The sequence below is a fragment of the Condylostylus longicornis genome, unplaced genomic scaffold, assembly GCF_029603195.1.
Source record: "Condylostylus longicornis isolate FDR11 unplaced genomic scaffold, ASM2960319v2 ptg000030l, whole genome shotgun sequence".
Lineage (NCBI taxonomy): Eukaryota > Metazoa > Arthropoda > Insecta > Diptera > Dolichopodidae > Condylostylus > Condylostylus longicornis.
The window spans coordinates 4,718,608-4,737,710 of NW_026577999.1; the positions used below are offsets into that span (position 1 = coordinate 4,718,608).

General features: G+C 32.1%; 1 protein-coding gene across 1 annotated transcript; it reads left to right on the forward strand.

The window, feature by feature from the left end:
- The first annotated feature begins 11,491 nt into the window (after nt 1-11,491).
- On the forward strand, nt 11,492-18,820 carry LOC129608117 (uncharacterized). The gene is made up of 4 exons (XM_055519442.1): nt 11,492-11,515; nt 18,158-18,349; nt 18,435-18,599; nt 18,662-18,820. Exons 1-4 carry the CDS (start codon nt 11,492-11,494, stop codon nt 18,818-18,820), a joined length of 540 nt encoding a protein of 179 aa, XP_055375417.1.
- The last annotated feature ends 283 nt before the right edge of the window (nt 18,821-19,103 follow it).

Below are 19,103 nucleotides of genomic sequence, written 5' to 3' on the forward strand. Positions count from 1 at the left end.
TAGCAACTGTTTCGGATGATTTCCAGAATTCTGGTAATTTCGCCGTTTTCACAATTTCTTCTTCTTTATTGCAGTCTTAATTCAATTTTTGTAAGGTTAGGTTAGATGAACAGGTATATATTTGTTGGGTTCAAAATATTTCGTAAATGATTCTTCGACACCTGTTTTAACCTGTTCTTAATATTTTCTTCGAAATCTCTAAATAAATTCAAATGAAAAATAATAAGCAATACTAAAATAATTTAATTTTATTTTACGTTTTCTGCTTATCGAGTTGACATAGAACTGGATTAGGATAGTTATGGTTTTGTAAAGTATATTTAATTTTGCCAGTGGCAGTTTGCAGCTATAGCTTTGATGTTGTTCTTTTTGTATCAATTACACAAAACAAGTTCATCAATGTTTCAATAATATTTTTACGACCGAAAAATGTATATTATCAATTAAAAGTATAGCTCGGTGTTATTTAATGTAAATAAGAGTAGAATTTTGAATCTTTTAATTAAATAAAATTCATTCTCTTAAAAATATAATAAAGTACTCTTATAAAATGGACGATGTCGAATTGGAAAAAATGAAAAATAAATTTTTTTTGCTACCTGGGATCAATTGAACCTACATTACTTAGATTATAATTATATTCCACAAATTAAACCACATAAAACTTGTTAAACTTAATATTGTTGGTAAAATTTCTGTTATTTTTGTTTATTTTGAAGGGGTCAAATTTACTATATAAAAAGATTTTAGGAGAAAAACTTCCAATAAAAGAAAAATGAATAGCAAAAGTTTATTGGTTTCGGTTCCATATACGCACATATACACAATGAATGTTTAGTAAATACATCCAATACACGTGGTTTTCGTTTGATCATCTTTTCTTTAGATCAATAAAGTTAGGGTTTTTGTAGTACTACATATATGCAAATTATATCGCACCATATACTTATAAGAACTTCCTTTGGTCAAAAAAATTTATAAGAGTCAATTTTTAAATTAATTGGTAAGAAAGACATGTGAAAAAATTTTCATCATATTTCGAAATAAGTGAGAGGGAAAAATATTATAAAAACGTGTTAATTTTTAAAAAATAAGAAAAATAAAATGAGATCAGTAAATTGAATGAAATTGAAAACTACGGTTAGTCGTTTGGTTAATATGAAAATTATAAAGTGAAACAAAAAACAAAAATTAATGAACGGATTGATGGAATTTCATTGATAAAATTTTGTCATAATATTTTGAGAAATTTGAGAATATTTTTAGCAAAAAAGAACTCGTCCAGAGTTTGGGTGTATGCGTTGACATCAGTAGAAATTTGTGTATAACATTTTAATATTAATTTGCGGTTTTCCTAATGTCAGCTGAAGAGGAAGAATTCAATACAATTTTTATTAATCAAAAAAAAAAAATTGTGTTTTGTTAATTAAAGCGGGAAGATAAGAACAATTTTGAGTAATAAAAATGCAATTGAACAATTTCAAGATGAATGAATGAATTTTTGAGTTTAATTCAGATTTTTTTGTAAATAAAATATAAATTAAAGGAGTTTATAGCATTCCATTGTAAGAAATTATTATCCTATATTAAAAACTTTCACAGCTATTGATTGCAAGCATTCAGAAGATATACTTACGCCAGACAGGCCTACTTTGTGAATCAGGCTGAGTCCTTTACTAATCGGTTTAAATGCCCGGCATTTACATTCCCCAGATCCATAATCCGCATAAAGAAATGCGAGCAAAGAAACCTCCGTCTCCCCCGTGCCAAAGCCGGACTCAAGTACAGAACATGATCCACCATATCATCAGCATAGGTGCTCGATGGGCCCCATTCTAATGGCGTGTTCGACAATCAGACAGTGCCCGTTGACTAGCTGGTTTGCTCTAGCTCGGTGCATCTGTTTGCTCTTATACATTTCTTAAATATAAAAATATTCTATAGTGAGAAATGGTATCATACAGTTTTTTTAGGCTTTTTACCATAAAAAATGTTACTATAAAATTACGATTAATAAAATTATCGAGAATTAAAGACGGATTTGAAACTTTAGAGTAATATTGAATTAATTGAACAGCGCTCTGGAACCGGGATCTTTCTACAGGATGAACTCTCATAAAATTTAATATTTGAGTACTGCTTGCTACAGAAACTATCTGACGTAGCTTTCAGGGAATAAAGTGAACCTTTATTAAGGTCACGTGTTTAAAGGAAGATTTACATGATCTTGTGCAACACTTTCATTATACTAGAAAATTGAAGTTGTGGTTGGTTATATTTTGGTTGATTGGTTGGTTATCAAACATTATATTTTTCTTTATATGCTAATCCATAGGTAGATGGTTGATTGTATAAATTGGATAAAAATGGAATGCTATTAAGCACATCGCTACAATACTTCCTCGGGACTCTGGTGAAATCGAGCACCTTGCAATTACTCAGTCGGCATTTTATTTACTCTTATTTTTGATAACGAGCTACTTGAAATTCTTTAGTTGAGGTTTTACTGGCTGTTATTTCAGTAACATTCCATTGAAAATATTTCAGTATATATTACTAATATAAAAGGTTATGTAAAGGGATGTAAAAATTCAACCCAATTGGAAAAATCTTATTAAAATATGAAAATTTTCGTATAAAATTCTTTAAAATATAAAATATGATTTTTTAATTTAATTTAAATTTTTCTTTTCTTTTATTGAAAACTGATTTTTAAATCGATTTAATTAATTTTCGGTAGATTTTCACACTTTTCGAAAAAATATTTTTTTCTTTTAATTTTTCAGCCATATGGCATTTATTAATGCAAATTATATAATCATTCACAATACATGAAGTCCTTTTATTTATTTTCAATTTTATTATTCAATCGGATTTAAAAAGTATGTTTCTATATTTTTAGAATTATTTTAAAAATTTAAAGATGGTTGGTTATTTGTGCGGATATAGGGGAAAGAGTTGTTTTTTTTTTTATTATTGACTTTGATAAAAAAGAATTCATAATTTAATGGGTTGATTCGGTGTCAAATTTTGTCACAGAAGGTCGTTTTAGCATAGGTTTTTTTTTCTATTTATTTTTTTTTTAAAAAAGGATTAAGAAATTAACTTTATTTAAAGGATATGAAAAAGTATTTGTTTGTTGATAATTTAAATAATAGAGAGAGTAGAAGAAATTTTAATAAATAAAAAAAAAAAACAAATTGAGAATGAAAAATGAGATTTTTATAATTCTAATGTTGCCCTTAACACTTATTTGTGTGTTCTTATATGTAGGCTTTGAATGAATTTGATGGAAATAATTTTTGGAAGATTAATATATTATGCTCTTATAATTGAGTAAATTTTCATCATATTGAATTCAAATTAATTATAATTTTAAAATTTTTGATTTCACCAGCTTGTTTGCGATGATATTTTTTATATATAATGTGTGTCTATTGTCCAGTTTTCTTTATGAATTGTGATACAAACAGGCTTATATGCTTTTTCTTGTAAAACAAAGGACGTTCTTGACAGACAATAGACAGACATAGGTTTTTATATTGTGTAAAATTTGTAACTTTTGAAATGAGGTCTGAGTGAAATGAGGCTTAATTTAAGTATAAATTTTTAAAAGGCTCTTCTGACAATCGAGAAATGTCAGAACTGCAGTCGACTTACAAAATGTTATTGTTATAAAGAGTTGAGGATTTAATTGGTGAGAATTAGATTTAACTGAACTAGTCATTTAATTTGTATTCAAATTAAGTAATAGAATCATTGAGATACTTCTGCATTTCCATGTTCTCTGATTCTTATAAACCAGCCAAAAAATTCCCATTAATCAGCTATTTTCCTTTACATTTTCACTTGTAGATTTTAAAATTGTAGATTTTAAGGGAACCGAGTGGGACAAGAGTAACCCTGCAAGCCACCGCAGCCATTCTTGACTTATTGTAGCCCCCCCATGCTCCCGCCTATAATATCCCCATCCCAATCACAAACCCGGAGATATCCCTAAGGGAGTTGGACAACAGTTCCCGAACACTTAGGGACCAAGTCCAAGACAATTGCGGCGCCGAACAGCCAGTGCCGGACAGTCGCAGAGAATGTGCACGGCTGTTTTATCGCCACCCTCACAAAATCTGCACAGGGGGGAGCCCGACTTCCCCAGCCTACGCAGGTGGTACTTCACTAGGCAGTGCCCCGTGAAGAAATTCGCAATAGTGCGAATCCGGCTCTGTTTATCCCCAGCAACTCTGCGGTGAACCCGCTGGAGCACGCCGAAAGAAACACCTTCGCATAACGGCACCATTTCGTGTCCCGCCAGTGACGGCCGCATTCTGCCGCGAGCAGGTAGGCAAGCCTGCCCCCACAGCGGAAGAGGGGAGACCGCAGAAAGGCAGCGGCTGCACAAAGTCAAGCCCAGATCCCCTCCGCGCCAGCTCATCGGCAATGGCCCGGCACCCAAATGAGTGTGAATCTGTTCTCCGACGCCAATTCCATAAGTACAGCAAGGCAGCCCCAGACCAGCTTGGTTGTTACCTGAGCTGAACGAAGCGCCAACAGTGCAGCCCTGATGGCCGAGAACACATTGATGGTGCGGTTTATATACCCTCTTTCTAAATTGATTCTCAGACAGATCTCTATGGCATGTATATTGGCCTGGAACACTGTGCAATACGAGTCAAGGGTTGCATATACACGCGTGTCCGGGCGGACACCGTATACACCCGAACTTACACTCGGCTCCGTTGGACCCGTCCGCATACCACACGCTCGAACCCGACTCAAGTACCGGGCCACCCCGATCCCACGTCCTTCGATTGGGAAACAGAACCCTGTACTTGTGGTCGAAGTTGTACCGCGGCAGACAGTCATCCGACATGGTTATTCCTGGAATCTGATCGCTCTCAATGAAGTCTCTGTGAGTCCTGCGGCTAAAAGCCGAGCTTTCTTCAATATATGGAGGTGCAGTGGCGGCAACCCGTACATCACCTCCAATGCAGCGGTAAGAGCCATCCGCATTGCCCCGGTCGCTCCCAGGCAGACGAGCCTCTGTAGCTTTCCCAGTTTGGCTCGCACATCCGCCTGCTGAGCCTTACGGCACCATACAATCGCATAGGTGACGATGGGCCTAGCAAGGGCCACAGTGCTATCCTGGGACTGATTCCCCAGGTCCTCCCGATGAAGCTCCTACACGTCAACAAGGCCGCCATAACCCTCTCGATAACTCTATCTATATGGACATTCTAGGAGAGACGATTATCCAGAGTTACTCCCAGATACTTCACTTCCCTAGAGTAACTAATACGTTTACCAAACAGATTTGGGCTCGTTAATCTGTCCCTGCTTCTGCGTCTGGTGAAGGCGACCAAAGTGCTTTTGCTTGGATTTATATTTAACCCAACGCATTCGCACCTCCTCTGCACAACACGTAAATTTTGCTGTAGAAGATCAGAAATAGTGCTCTCAAATTTTCCCCGTACGACGAAGGCCACATCGTCGGCGTATCCAGAGCCACTGAGAGCAGCGATTAGATCATCCACTACAATGGACCACAGGAGAGGTGAACGAACCCCGCCTGCGGACATCCTATTGCAGCGGAGATGAAGAGTATATCGTCAGCTATGGTGGACTTAATAATCCTATCCTGTAGCATCCGATTAACCCATCTGCTAGTCGTCGCATCAATACCTCGTTTGTGCAACGACTCACAGATGACATAATATGGGGTGTTGTCAAAAGCTCCGTCTGTATCAAGGAAGCAGCCAACTGCCACCTCCCGCACTTCCAGTGAGTTTTCAAGGAGCCCCACCAGACTCTGCAGAGCGAGTACAGTAGACCTTCCCGACTGATAGGCGTACTGAGATTCATGCAAGGCAATGCTTCGCAGTGCATCGTCCCGTATAAATCTATCACTTTTTCCATTGCTTTCAATAGAAAAGGAGTAAGGCTGATTGGACGGAAAGACTTTGGGTGGTTGCTTGGTCGCTTGCCCGCCTTCCTAATATACGTCACTTTGGCCACCCTCCCTGCCTGAGGGATGTAACCCCACGCATAGCGGGCATGAAAAATTTCCAACAGTGCTCTGGCGATATGTTGGAAACCCCTCTGAAAAATGCGGGATATATCCCGTCGTCTTCTGGAGATTTGAAGGGCCTGAAAGAGAAAACAGCCCATCTGATCCCGGCCATTGTGAAGACCAGACGGGATCGTTGCCAGTCATCCCTCCTGGGCCAGGATACCTTCGGTTCAATGACCGCATTTGAGTGATTCCGAAGAAGAAGGCGCGCACTGCTGGAGAGTTCATCAATGCCCTTGCAGAACGCCCTTCACGAAATTCTCTTCACTACGGTCACCTCCTATTACTCCCCCTCGGCTTAGCGTGGCAGCTTCCATGGTAGACACTAGTAATAGCCGCCGTCAGAGCCTCGCTGGTCAGTTCGATATCCATCACCGTTCTGTCAGAAGCAGGAATGGATCCAATCCTATCCATGAGGAGTGTTTCGAATTGACTCCAATCTGTAGATTGGAATCTGCCTGGGGTCGGACATGGATGTCTCATTTGGAACATGCCATCCACTAACCCTACTGCCGCTAAACTCAGTGCAAAGGGTGATGTCAAGGACCTCTTCCCTAATTGCATTTATGAATGTCGGCCTATTGCCCTCATTCATAACCATTAATTTATTGCTATATATAAATTCAAGTAGGCACTCACCTCTTTTATTTATATTACTGCTTCCCCAGACGGTGTGGTGGGCATTGGCATCACTACCTATTATTAGTTGGAAGTTCCTCCTTCCACAAAAGTCCACCAGATTCTTCAGTTGTTCGTCTGGGTGGGCACAGTCTCTCGGGAGGTAGGATGAGCACACAATGAATTCTGTCCAACCCCCGGAAGACTTCACTTTCACCAACGCAGCTACCTGATCCTTAGAACAGTAATCTTGAATGGGAAAATACGTTAGCCTTTTACTGAACAAAATGCAAGTCCAAAGCCTGCCCCCAATTGTATTATCATACAAAAGCTCATCTGTTAGGCCCCTAACCTGATCCTTCACTATGTAAGGCTCTTGGATAAGGGCGATATCGAGGTGATCCTTCATAAATTTATGAGCTAGAACATCAATAGATGCCCTAGCATGCTGTAGATTTATTTGGATGCACCTCACAGCCATATCATTTCCTCCGGCTCTTGTCTATGGGCTTTGGCACTTTAGACAAAGGCTTTACATGAGCCTTGCTTCCCATTACCGCCTTTTTACGTATCTTGGTGGGCGCCTGCCCTGCCACAGCCTCTGTTGCCGTTCTAGGTGCAACACTAGGATACGGTCCTTCCGTATCCGCCGTTTTCGGAGCGACTTCAGACTTTCCAATGACTCTTTTGGTTGGCTTGAAGTACTCGTCGTTGTCGCGGTGGGCGTTGGGTTTTTATTTTGTCCTGCCCTGCCACCAGCACCTTGAGAGGATTTTCTTCCTTTAACCCAAACGGTAACACGGAAGAAGTTCAGGAAAAGTCGGAACTCCGCTTTCCGTAGATCTTCCAATCTGGAATCATTCACGGAAGAGGTAATGGAGCAGCCCCCGTTCCGTGGGAATAAGGAAAAGGACGGGATTTTGCTTCCCTATCTTACTTAGAAATTTGTCCCCGGAGAGACTGATGGTTGTCTCGTCCTTTGGCACGTAGGTGACGCAGACATGCTGTTTGGGCATGTCGTCGCCATCCAGTACCGTTGCAACCGTAACACTCCCTGGTGTTTTGACTGTTGCATGTTGCGGATATCCATTCATCCCTTTGCAAAGCTGCAGGGAATTGTGGATGAGAATTCACAACTTTATCCATTTCATCCATGTAGCTACTTTGATTTTCTCCATCTGGACTTCGGATAGCCTTTCCTCTGGATGCAGTTTATGAGTGATGGCCACCTTGACCTGTGCTACTGCATCCGGATAAGAAGTCATTTTCGGGTTTTGTTGAGGAATGTTCCCAGGGACCTTTCCCTCAACATTGCCCTTCATCGACCCCTTTTTTGAGGGCCCTGCATCAGGGGTGTTGCTTTCTGACCTTTCCCTCTTCTGGGGATGGTCGGCCACAACACCCGATCCGCAGGCCCTCAACTTTTCTAGCCTTTCTTATTATATCTGCGAGCTTCCTCTGGGGACATGCCATCACTGATATAAGCTGCGATACGCCGCTTGGATGCACCAGAGAAATATTGTTTTTTTCTCCTGATGTCCAACCTTTTCAGGTCCTCCTCAGTTTGCTGGATAATAGGTCCAAGAGGATCCTGATTATCCGTCTCCATCGGAGGTGCTGCCTTTACCTCTACTGGCGTGAGGAGTTCCTCCTCTGTGTCAGTCGAGAGAAGCTCTGGTTCCGCAGACCCTTGAGCACTAACTCTGTTTGTATTAATGTTGTCATTAGTATTGTTGTTGTTATTGTAATTGTCACTGTTGTTATTGTTGTTGTAGTTGCAGTTGTTGTATTTGTCACAGTTGTTGTTTTTGTTGTTACTGTTGTTGTTGTTGTTTACGTTCTCCATCTTGTTCCCATGAGTAGTGCGGGAAAGTATAGTCACCGATGGCAGATTTTCATTTACTACAACGGAAAGATCTCAAGAAAGAAAAATCAAAGAATTATATACTCAGATTTTTTGTTTTGTTTGCAGGTTTTTTATACGTAATATGTTGAATTTCAAACTATATGGGAAAGCGATGGCCAATATTTATTTAAAAATACTCCAAAAATTTTATAATGTAAGTGAAGTAAATTTCAAAAAAAAATCACAATATTGTTCAATTTTTATTAGTAAGGGACGAATCTACAAGAATCTTTTTTCCTTTCTTTGAAGGACATTAATTTATTATGCAAATATATGACATATGTATACACCATTTATGTATACATACATACATATGTCAGATATTTGTTTTTCAAAATAAATACATATAAATTTGTATTACTCAATGCTGGCTATAAAAATTAGTTAATATTAATGATATCAGTAAAATTCTATATTTTAATAAATTATTTTTAAGTTGAACATTGTACTCGTATGCACACCAAAAATATATTTATTTTGGAATTATTATCCATTTTTTTAAGAGCAACTATTTATTTATATTGGAAAACAAAGGTCATCTATTGTTAAATGGGCAATATATATAGTTGTACCTATATATGTAAATACACATTTGAAACAATAGGTACATGTTACGAGTAAATATAAAGAAAAGAAAAAAGGACAATAGCTATTTTGTTAAATTTTTTTAACATTAACAAAAAAAAAAAAAAAAAAGATTTGTCACGTGCCATTTATTTTTTCACTCATCAATGAACAAATTCATTCTACAATTTAAAGGATATTTTATGTACATATTGTAAGGACATATAACACAAAAATTAATACCTACTGTGTTTTACATATTTTGTGTTATACACATGTGTGTGCATCCTTACCACAATAATTATTCAAATTTTTATTATTTTCAAATGCATATTATATAAAAATAATTTATTATCAAAAATATTTTAACAATTTTTCATTTTATATTTTAATTAAATATTTTATTTTGAGGTTATAAATTATTGTAATAATTTTTGAAAAAAAAAAAAAACAAAACACAAAGAAATTTGGCAAATTATTTTTGCATATATAAAGTGGCTTATATAGGCATATAAAAATATTTTTAATATACTTTTGTTATTTCTATTTTCGTTCATAATTTGTTATTAGAATTATTAGAGTTATTAGAATTATTATAAAAAACACAAATATTTTGAAAGATTTTTTGTTATTCAAGTTGAAAATTTGCAATAATTTGTTAATCATGTGAGAAATCACGGGTTCTCTGATGGGACACTGCAGGCTTAAAAAACACCAAAGTAAATTGCACATGGGAACTGACGGACATTGTAGATCCGGTGTAGAATGAGTGGAGAAGGGGTGGAGAACGCAATGTACCTTCTCAATGAATGTAAATTATTTCCCCAGGAAAATTGCTCGGATTCATTAAAAATGTAGGGCTAGAAAAGTTGCTCTAATCAAGACACGGGTCGCACATGGTTAGGGGTGCAATCTATAAGATATCTTAATTTAAAGCACCAACATTTTTTTATTTTATAAATCAAATTTTTATTATTTATCAATATATTTGACAATTTTAATATCAAAGTCCCACTGTTGCTAAAAATTATCCTTTTTTCTAAATATTTTACAAAAATACATATATATAAAATATTTTACCAATAAAGTATAAAATATTTGATTATTTTTTTTTTTCCGTCAAATATTCAATTTTAAAAATTTTCCTCCAAGGACATAAGAAAAATCTTGTATAACAGCAGGCGATATATTCTAATAATCGAATAATATTTTTAATATACATACATACATATGCATATTGATATGCTTCATTGAATAGGGTAATAATAGTTTTGTTGATATTCATAAATTATTGGACAATATGATTAAGTGATATTCAAAAAAAAAAATTTGCAAAAAATTTAAATTTAAAATTTTATTTTTCAGACTTTTAAATACTAAATTGTAATAAATAATAATTTACGATTGTACACAAAGATATTTAATTATAAACAATTTTTTTTATAAAGAAAAAATTTGAGGGATTTTTTTTTGAAAAAATTTCAGTAATTTTAGATTTGATATACATACAAAGACTGTATGTCTTGATTTTATTTTTGCATCGATATTATTGGAATACTTTAAAATTCATTAAGAATATTGAAATATTTTACAATAAATTTAAATTTATACTGAATTCCAGAAGGATTTCTGAATGATTTCTCTACGAAAAATTGATGTCAATAAATTGTATGTCTATAATGGGGCAGGATGTTCTTGTTATAATTTGTAATAGAATTTTGGTATACATAAAAATACAATACAATTTAATTAATTTTACACCATATTACGAAATCTAATTGTATAATATTGTTTGTCGCGCACAGATGTAATAAGCAACTAAATGGTACGAAACTATATTTTTGTTTTTTTTTGATTTTATAAAATAGTTAAATACCAATGGAATTACAACATGCCAATGGAATTAATTTAAAATACGGTTTTAAACACTTGTTTTAAATTAAATGTTATGTACCTATGTACTTTCAGATGATAATCAAACAAGTACAATGAAAATTTTAATTAAAATTGATTGATATTTTTTTGTTAGACAATATTTTAGTGTAAAAACTTTTCAATCAACTTGTTATAAAATTTAAAAGTTAAACTATATGAAAGGCAATTGAATTGCAATGATTTTACAAAAATTTAATTGTATTTATTAAACCGCCCGCTAACCCCATATTATCTGTTTTAGTTACAAAGATAGCAAAGGGACGATAAAGGATATATTGAACTATAAATAAAAAAAGAAAAGGATTTTATCATGTTCAATCACAATTTTTAATCTTATTTATTATATAAGACATATACGTATTATGTAAGGATATTGATTTGGTTCCTGTTTCAACAATAGAAACATGTGTACGCCAAAAATCAAAGAGGTAAGAATCTGTTTTTTTTTTTTTATCAGCTGTCATTGAAATTTAATTAATGATTGATTACTTATAATCAATTTTATATCATAAAAATCAAAAATTTTATATTGATGAATATTGTAAATTCTATAAGTTACAACAGTAACTTATCGTAAGGATAATATTAACATAACGTTAGGATAAACTTTAAAATATTATTGCCATAAGTGGAAAATGCACCGGCGCGGAAACTATTTCTGTAGAGGCTGTTGTGACGAAGAGAAGCGGTTCTTCTTCTACCTTTTAGACTGCTTAATATAAAAAATAATTAAGCAAAATTCTGCTTGCTCTATCGTAAGGGCAAAAAGTATGAACCGGTTTTCCTGGAAAATTTTTCTGTAAATAATTTAATATTAAATAATAATTTTGCTTTAAAATAATAGAATACCCATGTACCCAGCTATGATTCATTACAACTGTATTTTCAATTTTAGAATAAATTTGTAATTTTAGATCGCACAACGTAACCAAAACAAAAAATTCCAGATACATCCTTTTCAACTTCATATAGGAAATTTAATCAAGGTTTTCGTTGCGCGTAATTACTTGTATAACTAGACAAAAGCCTAAACCTTGGTTTTCTAAACTATTCTTCTTCTGCATGTCCATTTCCGGACGTCAGCAGTTATATGCATGAATCTTAACAGCTTGCAGCAACCAGATATTCATATATGTTTCGATCCATCTCCACATAAACGAATATTACGGTTGTGCCGAAGACCTCTCCTGCCTTTGATCTTTCCTTAAATGATTAGTTGGAATAGAAAATATTTAGGGCCGCGTATTAAATAGGCAAATTAAAACAATTTTCTGCGTTTTGTACTCTGAAATAGTTCTCCATTCGTATTCACTCATCTGAGAACTGCTTCGCCTGCAATGTGATCTACACAAGTTATTTTCAGCATTCTTCGCTGCATTTTAAAAGCCTCAAATTTATTTATGTTAATTTTTAATGTCCACATTTCTACAAGCATAAAACCAAGCTTAATTGCCTATTGTATAGCAGATTTCTGTGTTTGATAGATCAGCTTCTTGCTCAATCTTCGTTCAACCAGCACTTAAGATATTTTTAAGATTTTACCCTTTCGTCTGGAATATTTTCGATTTCAATTTTCCATGATGTATAAGGTTTCCTCGATCTTCTTACTATCATGTATTTTGTCTCATAAACCGAAAGCATTACTATGATAACGGTTACTATGATAACCGAAAGCATTACTATAATATGTACCATTGACTTTGATACCTGTACCTATATCACAAATTGCTTTCTCATAGACGGCTTCTGGATATATCCTGTAAATCAATGATGATAACTATTAAATTATATAGTCTCCTCACCTGCTTAGGTATTTACAGAGATGTATGTGAATTCAATGGGAATTAATGTAAATATAACAATTGAGAATAACGCGATTATTATGCACTTATAAAGCTTCAGTTAATTTTTCTCAATTACAATAGCTTTTTACAAATATTTGCCCTACAATTTGCCCTTTTTTTGCCAAAAGATTTAAATGGAAATTTTAATATTTTCGTAAATACTTTACATACACTTAATGTGGCGTCAATTTATTAAACCGGAAAGGATTTAAAGTAAAAAGAAATGTTTTAAAAAATTTTATTTTGTTTATAAAAAAAATGAAGTCCTTACATTCAGCAGTAGGTATACGCAAAAATGAAAGGATTAATTTCTTTTTGCTTATATTTGTTAAGTGGCTAATCTATATTTTTTATATATGAAGATACATTATTGTATACAGTAAAATTTTTAGTGATTTCTAAGCAATGTGATATTTATTGTAATGAAGTACGAAAGAAACTATTTTAGTTCATAGAGTGAGCAGTGAAATTTGATTGGTATAGCCATAATTTGCTTAAACACTTCCAATATTACGAATCGAATGTGCTCTTACACTTACAATCCTTCTTATAGAAGGAGAAAAATATTTTCCAAACACTATAGGTGTTCTTCTGATTACAATTGAAATTTTTCATTCATGACCATGGTACTGGAATTATTCATTTTATTCGACAAAAAGATAAATAATGTAAAGATGTACATATGGTGCAATAAAAATTTTTTTTGTATATTATCTAAATATATACATTGTATGTACATACATGTATGCTTATTTCTATTCAAAATTTTAGCTAGGTAGATTTTCAAAATTAGATTTTATCTTATCTTAGATGAATGACCCTTCGAACTATTTTTAACCTTTAATTTTTAAACATAATATTCGAATATATATTAAAAATTTTATTATCCTTTATTAATTCATAAAATACGTTTATTATATTTTTTTGGTTTTAATATGAATATTTCGGGGGGGTTAAAAACGTTTACCTATATAATATTGATTTACCTGTTATTATAAATAGATGTATGCGTATAATATTTTATTGTATCGTAAGATGTATTCGAGCATTAAATTGTAATCCCATAAAATAATAATATTTTCCTTTGAATTCATTGAAATTTTACAAATGCTATATATAGATAACTAAGGTTATGAAGGGATTTCTGAAATATATCGTGTTCTTTTTTCGTATATATAGCTCAGTTTAACTCAGAATTAGAGAAGTATGTCATTAGAGAGAATTAAAAGTGTTATACTATAGGTAAAAGCTAATACTTGTATATTTTATTAATTGTATAGGCATATAAATATTTTATTGGAAGATTTTTATTATAATATTTTATATATGTATTAATTTTATAATATTGTTTACATACACACATACACAATACCGCTAATTTAATTTATTTTTATTTTTGGAGATTTTTACAATCGAAAATTATGACATATGGTATAGTATAACGTTACGTTTATATGCGTATACGAGTATTACGAAAAAAAAAATTTTTATTTTTGGTATTACAGTTTTGAATTTTGATATTGGTTGTCTATTTGAGTGAATAAATGATTTTTGTTAATGATATTATTATGTATACAGGGTGTCCGGGACTCAATGGTATTCCCGAAGCAGGGTGATAGAATACATGTAGACGAACAAAAAACACCTAGTGACATTTTCCTTTTTGGGCCCTTGTTCTCGAGTTATGGGGCCTCAAAGTTGGAACATCCAAAAACCGGCTTATTTTCACATTTTTATTTATAACTCGGGAAATGTGACAGGTAAATCCAATCTTGTACACTCGTTTTAAAGCTAATGAAATACTCATTCTAACGGTTTACCAGCGGTTGCAAATACTTTTTTAGTTTCAGAGATATTTAAGTGCAAAGTCAAAATTTGTTAAAAATTTTTTTTTTAAATTTTCGTTTAACCGTCATTTACTCATAATTCCTCGTTATCAACCTATCATTTTTTTTACAGGAAGACGAGCCCTATATTCTGACCTTCATTTTGATATGACATAATGTGGGAAAAATTTTAGAAATAACATGTCTATCAGGCGAAAACTGAGGCCAAAACCTTAGAAAATTAACTAAAACAACGTATTTTTCAAACAAAAACAAATTTTTTTAATCTTTATTGCGCAGTATATGCATTATTAACATGCACTTTTTTTTTTCAAAACGAAAGACATTTGCATTACCTTTTTTTCTCCACAAAATATTTCCAAAAGTTTCAGGAATATCGTGTCTACGGGGATCAAATTTATAAAAAAATTAGTTATAATCGATAAATTAGTTATAATCCAAGAAATATTCACCCTTTAACCTTCTTTGTGTTTTGTTATTATTCGAAAAATGTAATTAGTAATCTTCACCTGTAGGTAATATAGAAAATTTTAATTTTCTTATTATTTACAAGAGTGTTTTTTATTAGGAAAGCCAAATTAAAGTGATCAAAATTAACTAAAATGCTATTTATACAAATTTTTCTATTTCATACCCTTAATAATAGTTTAAATAATATGAATCAAAATTAAAAGTACTTTTTTTTAGGTGAAGTTCATTAGTGTTTTAAATCTTGATGCAACAGAAATTTTGCAATTTTTTTGATACTTAAGTTGATTTAAATAAAAGCGAAAAGTGGTTGGAGCAATAGGGTCCAATGTAGTTATGATAAAAAGTATTTAATTTTTTTTTCTGATTAAGAATACTAAAATACTTACTAACTCTACTTTCATGTGAATAAGAATATTAAAAGTACCAATTAAAAGTATTAGTAAAAGTATTATTATAAGGATATATGGATATAAAAAAAGGAAGTTTACTTACAAAAAAACGTTCTTGTAAGTAATATGAAAATTAAAATTTTTTACATTAACTATACCTGAAGATCAACAATTGGATTTTTAGAATAATATCAATATACGCAGAAGATCAGAGGGTGAACATTACTTGGATTATAACTAATTTATCGATTATAACTAATTTTTTTATAAATTTGATCCCCGTAGACACGATATTCCTGAAACTTTTGGAAATATTTTGTGGAGAAAAAAAGGTAATGCAAATGTCTTTCGTTTTGAAAAAAAAAGTGCATGTTAATAATGCATATACTGCGCAATAAAGATTAAAAAAATTTGTTTTTGTTTGAAAAATACATTGTTTTAGTTAATTTTCTAAGGTTTTGGCCTCAGTTTTCGCCTGATAGACATGTTATTTCTAAAATTTTTCCCACATTATGTCATATCAAAATGAAGGTCAGAATATAGGGCTCGTCTTCCTGTAAAAAAAATGATAGGTTGATAACGAGGAATTATGAGTAAATGACGGTTAAACGAAAATTTAAAAAAAAAATTTTTAACAAATTTTGACTTTGCACTTAAATATCTCTGAAACTAAAAAAGTATTTGCAACCGCTGGTAAACCGTTAGAATGAGTATTTCATTAGCTTTAAAACGAGTGTACAAGATTGGATTTACCTGTCACATTTCCCGAGTTATAAATAAAAATGTGAAAATAAGCCGGTTTTTGGATGTTCCAACTTTGAGGCCCCATAACTCGAGAACAAGGGCCCAAAAAGGAAAATGTCACTAGGTGTTTTTTGTTCGTCTACATGTATTCTATCACCCTGCTTCGGGAATACCATTGAGTCCCGGACACCCTGTATATATATGAATCAATTAAAAAGGGGAGATTTGATTAAGATAATTTACAAATAAATAAATACACACATATATATATATATATATATATATATATATATATATAAATAGAGATTTAATCTTATTTTTGATCTTTATGTTGATATGTTCTACTATTATTTAATACAATACTCGTATACTTCGTACAATATTTAGTGGACGGTGCTTCATGTTACTGTTATATGTTAAAATTAACCCGGTATTCTTTTTATAAAAAACTAACAAAATTAAAAGCACAATTTTTATACGGCTGTTAAGAAAATGTTAATGATATTATGCGAGAATTATCAATTTTTTATATGTACTCACTAAAATCATTTAAACGATTGTAGTGAGTACATATTAAAATTATTTAGTTTTTTACGAGTTTAATAAAATTAAATTTTACATTAAGCTGTTTACTAGTTTTCATAAATCACAAAAAAAAAAAAATAATTATAGTTAAGTAAAGGAAAACTCAAATCTAATTCAGAATATTTAACTGAAATTTACAAGAATAATTAAAAATTAATTACTTGCACGTAATATACTACCTTGACGATTAAGCCCAATAATGTTAAAACCTAAAAATCTCCTATAGTTTAATATTTGACTGTCTGTTTATTCACGGTTTCTTCAGCTGAGGGGCTCAGTCATGTCTTTTCGGGCCATTTTTTTAATTCTTTTCCACGCTGCTCTCGGTAAGCTTTTGCTATTTTATACGTCTCCTTTGTTCTATTGCTGCTCATGCTTCTTCTGAGGGTCATTAATTTTTCTCTAATTTGGTGGATTCTAATAATATTTCTTCCGCACGTGAACATAAATTTTGTCTGTCATCAAGTGCTTCTTGTATGTGTGCTGCAAATTCTATTCTATGGATAGTTCCATAGAAGAACTGTTTGTTGGGAAAGAACGTTCACCTTTCGTATTCGAAATAGTCTTTTCTAGACTGACATAAAAGTTTTAAGTTTGAAGCATTTTTCGTTGGGACTTTTCAACATCATTACGTGAACTTCTCATTAAAACGGATCTTGCGTGCAAAGAAAACCGAGTAAAAGAGTTCCATATGGTTGGACAATTTTTTTATGTTTATGCAGTATTTTGTTTTTAAATTTCAGATTGTACAACAAAAATTTAAATGTGCTTTCTTGCAAACTAATCATAATTTTTTATTAGAAATTAATTACTAGGAAAAAAGTTCTATTCAAAAATTTATAACCAAACAAAACTGTGTTAATAAAACAAAAGTGTCATGATAAAACAAAAGCTATGACATTATTTTACATTTACGAAATTGTCGATTGATAACAAAACAGAAAAGTTTAAAAGAAGGAATAAACATATTACGAGTGCACTTCGTATTGTTTGTGTCATTTAAATTTAAATCTTCGATAAATAATTCGTATTTCTCATAATTTTAAATTTGTAATGACTAATGTTCGATTTTTTAAATTGTTATATTTAACATTAATTTTTTTATTCACTTTCCCAATATTTGATGCGGTGGGTTAAAGAAAAATTATTTATTGCTCTTTAATAATAAAAAATCAAATGTTTATTTTCAGATTTTCTCTTATAAATATGTGACAAATATACTCGATGATCGTGTTATATCTCCATGTGACGGACGTGAGGATATTTTTGTTGATAAACTTATGGATTTGTCAAATTTATCATTTTCTCTTACACAGAATGATATAATAGGTCATGGTGTCGTCAAGTTTATAAAAGTTTTTCCGCCCGGTGAAAAGTTTCAGGTAAAAAAAAGATTGGTATTATAATTAAATTTTATTTTTTACATTATTTGAATTTAAAAAGAAATTTTGAATTTTTTTGTGTAAGTTGAGAATTGTACCATATGTAAAAAAACAAGGATTTTGGGTTCGGTGTGTCTTTTCCGTCTACCGTCCAGATTTATGTGCATCTCTTCTTAAACCAAATGAAGTGTGGCATAACTCGGTGAAACCTTTTGAAGAAGAATTAAAAGTGTGTCCTCCTGAGAAAGGCGTAAGTTTAATAAATATATTTATGTAGAAAATAAATTATATATTACTTATATATTTGTTAAGGTCATATTGGATTTTACAAACTTGACTTGTTCAATTACATTTGAATTTAGTGATCGCAATTTGGTTGGTTCATATAAAGTAGTTACAACTTTAGTGGGAAATAAAGGATCAAATTTTTGTGTACAAATTTTAATGGATTTGAATATAGCTTCAGAATAAAATGGGAAATTTAACAAGATGGAAATGATAAGGATTAAATAAAATTAATGATCAGATTCATTTAATTTTTCAACAATATTTAATAAAAATTAAAATAAAATAAATTTATAAGTCTGCGTTTTGATCCAGATGATCGGCGAAGCGTGCTATATTTTTTTAACGATTTTGGTATTATGATTGTTAAATTCGCTGTCGAATGAAAATTCTGTGTGTATGCTTAACGAATGACAACCAAATTTAAATTACAAACAAATGATCTTTCATAAATGTTGCTAATCTAGTT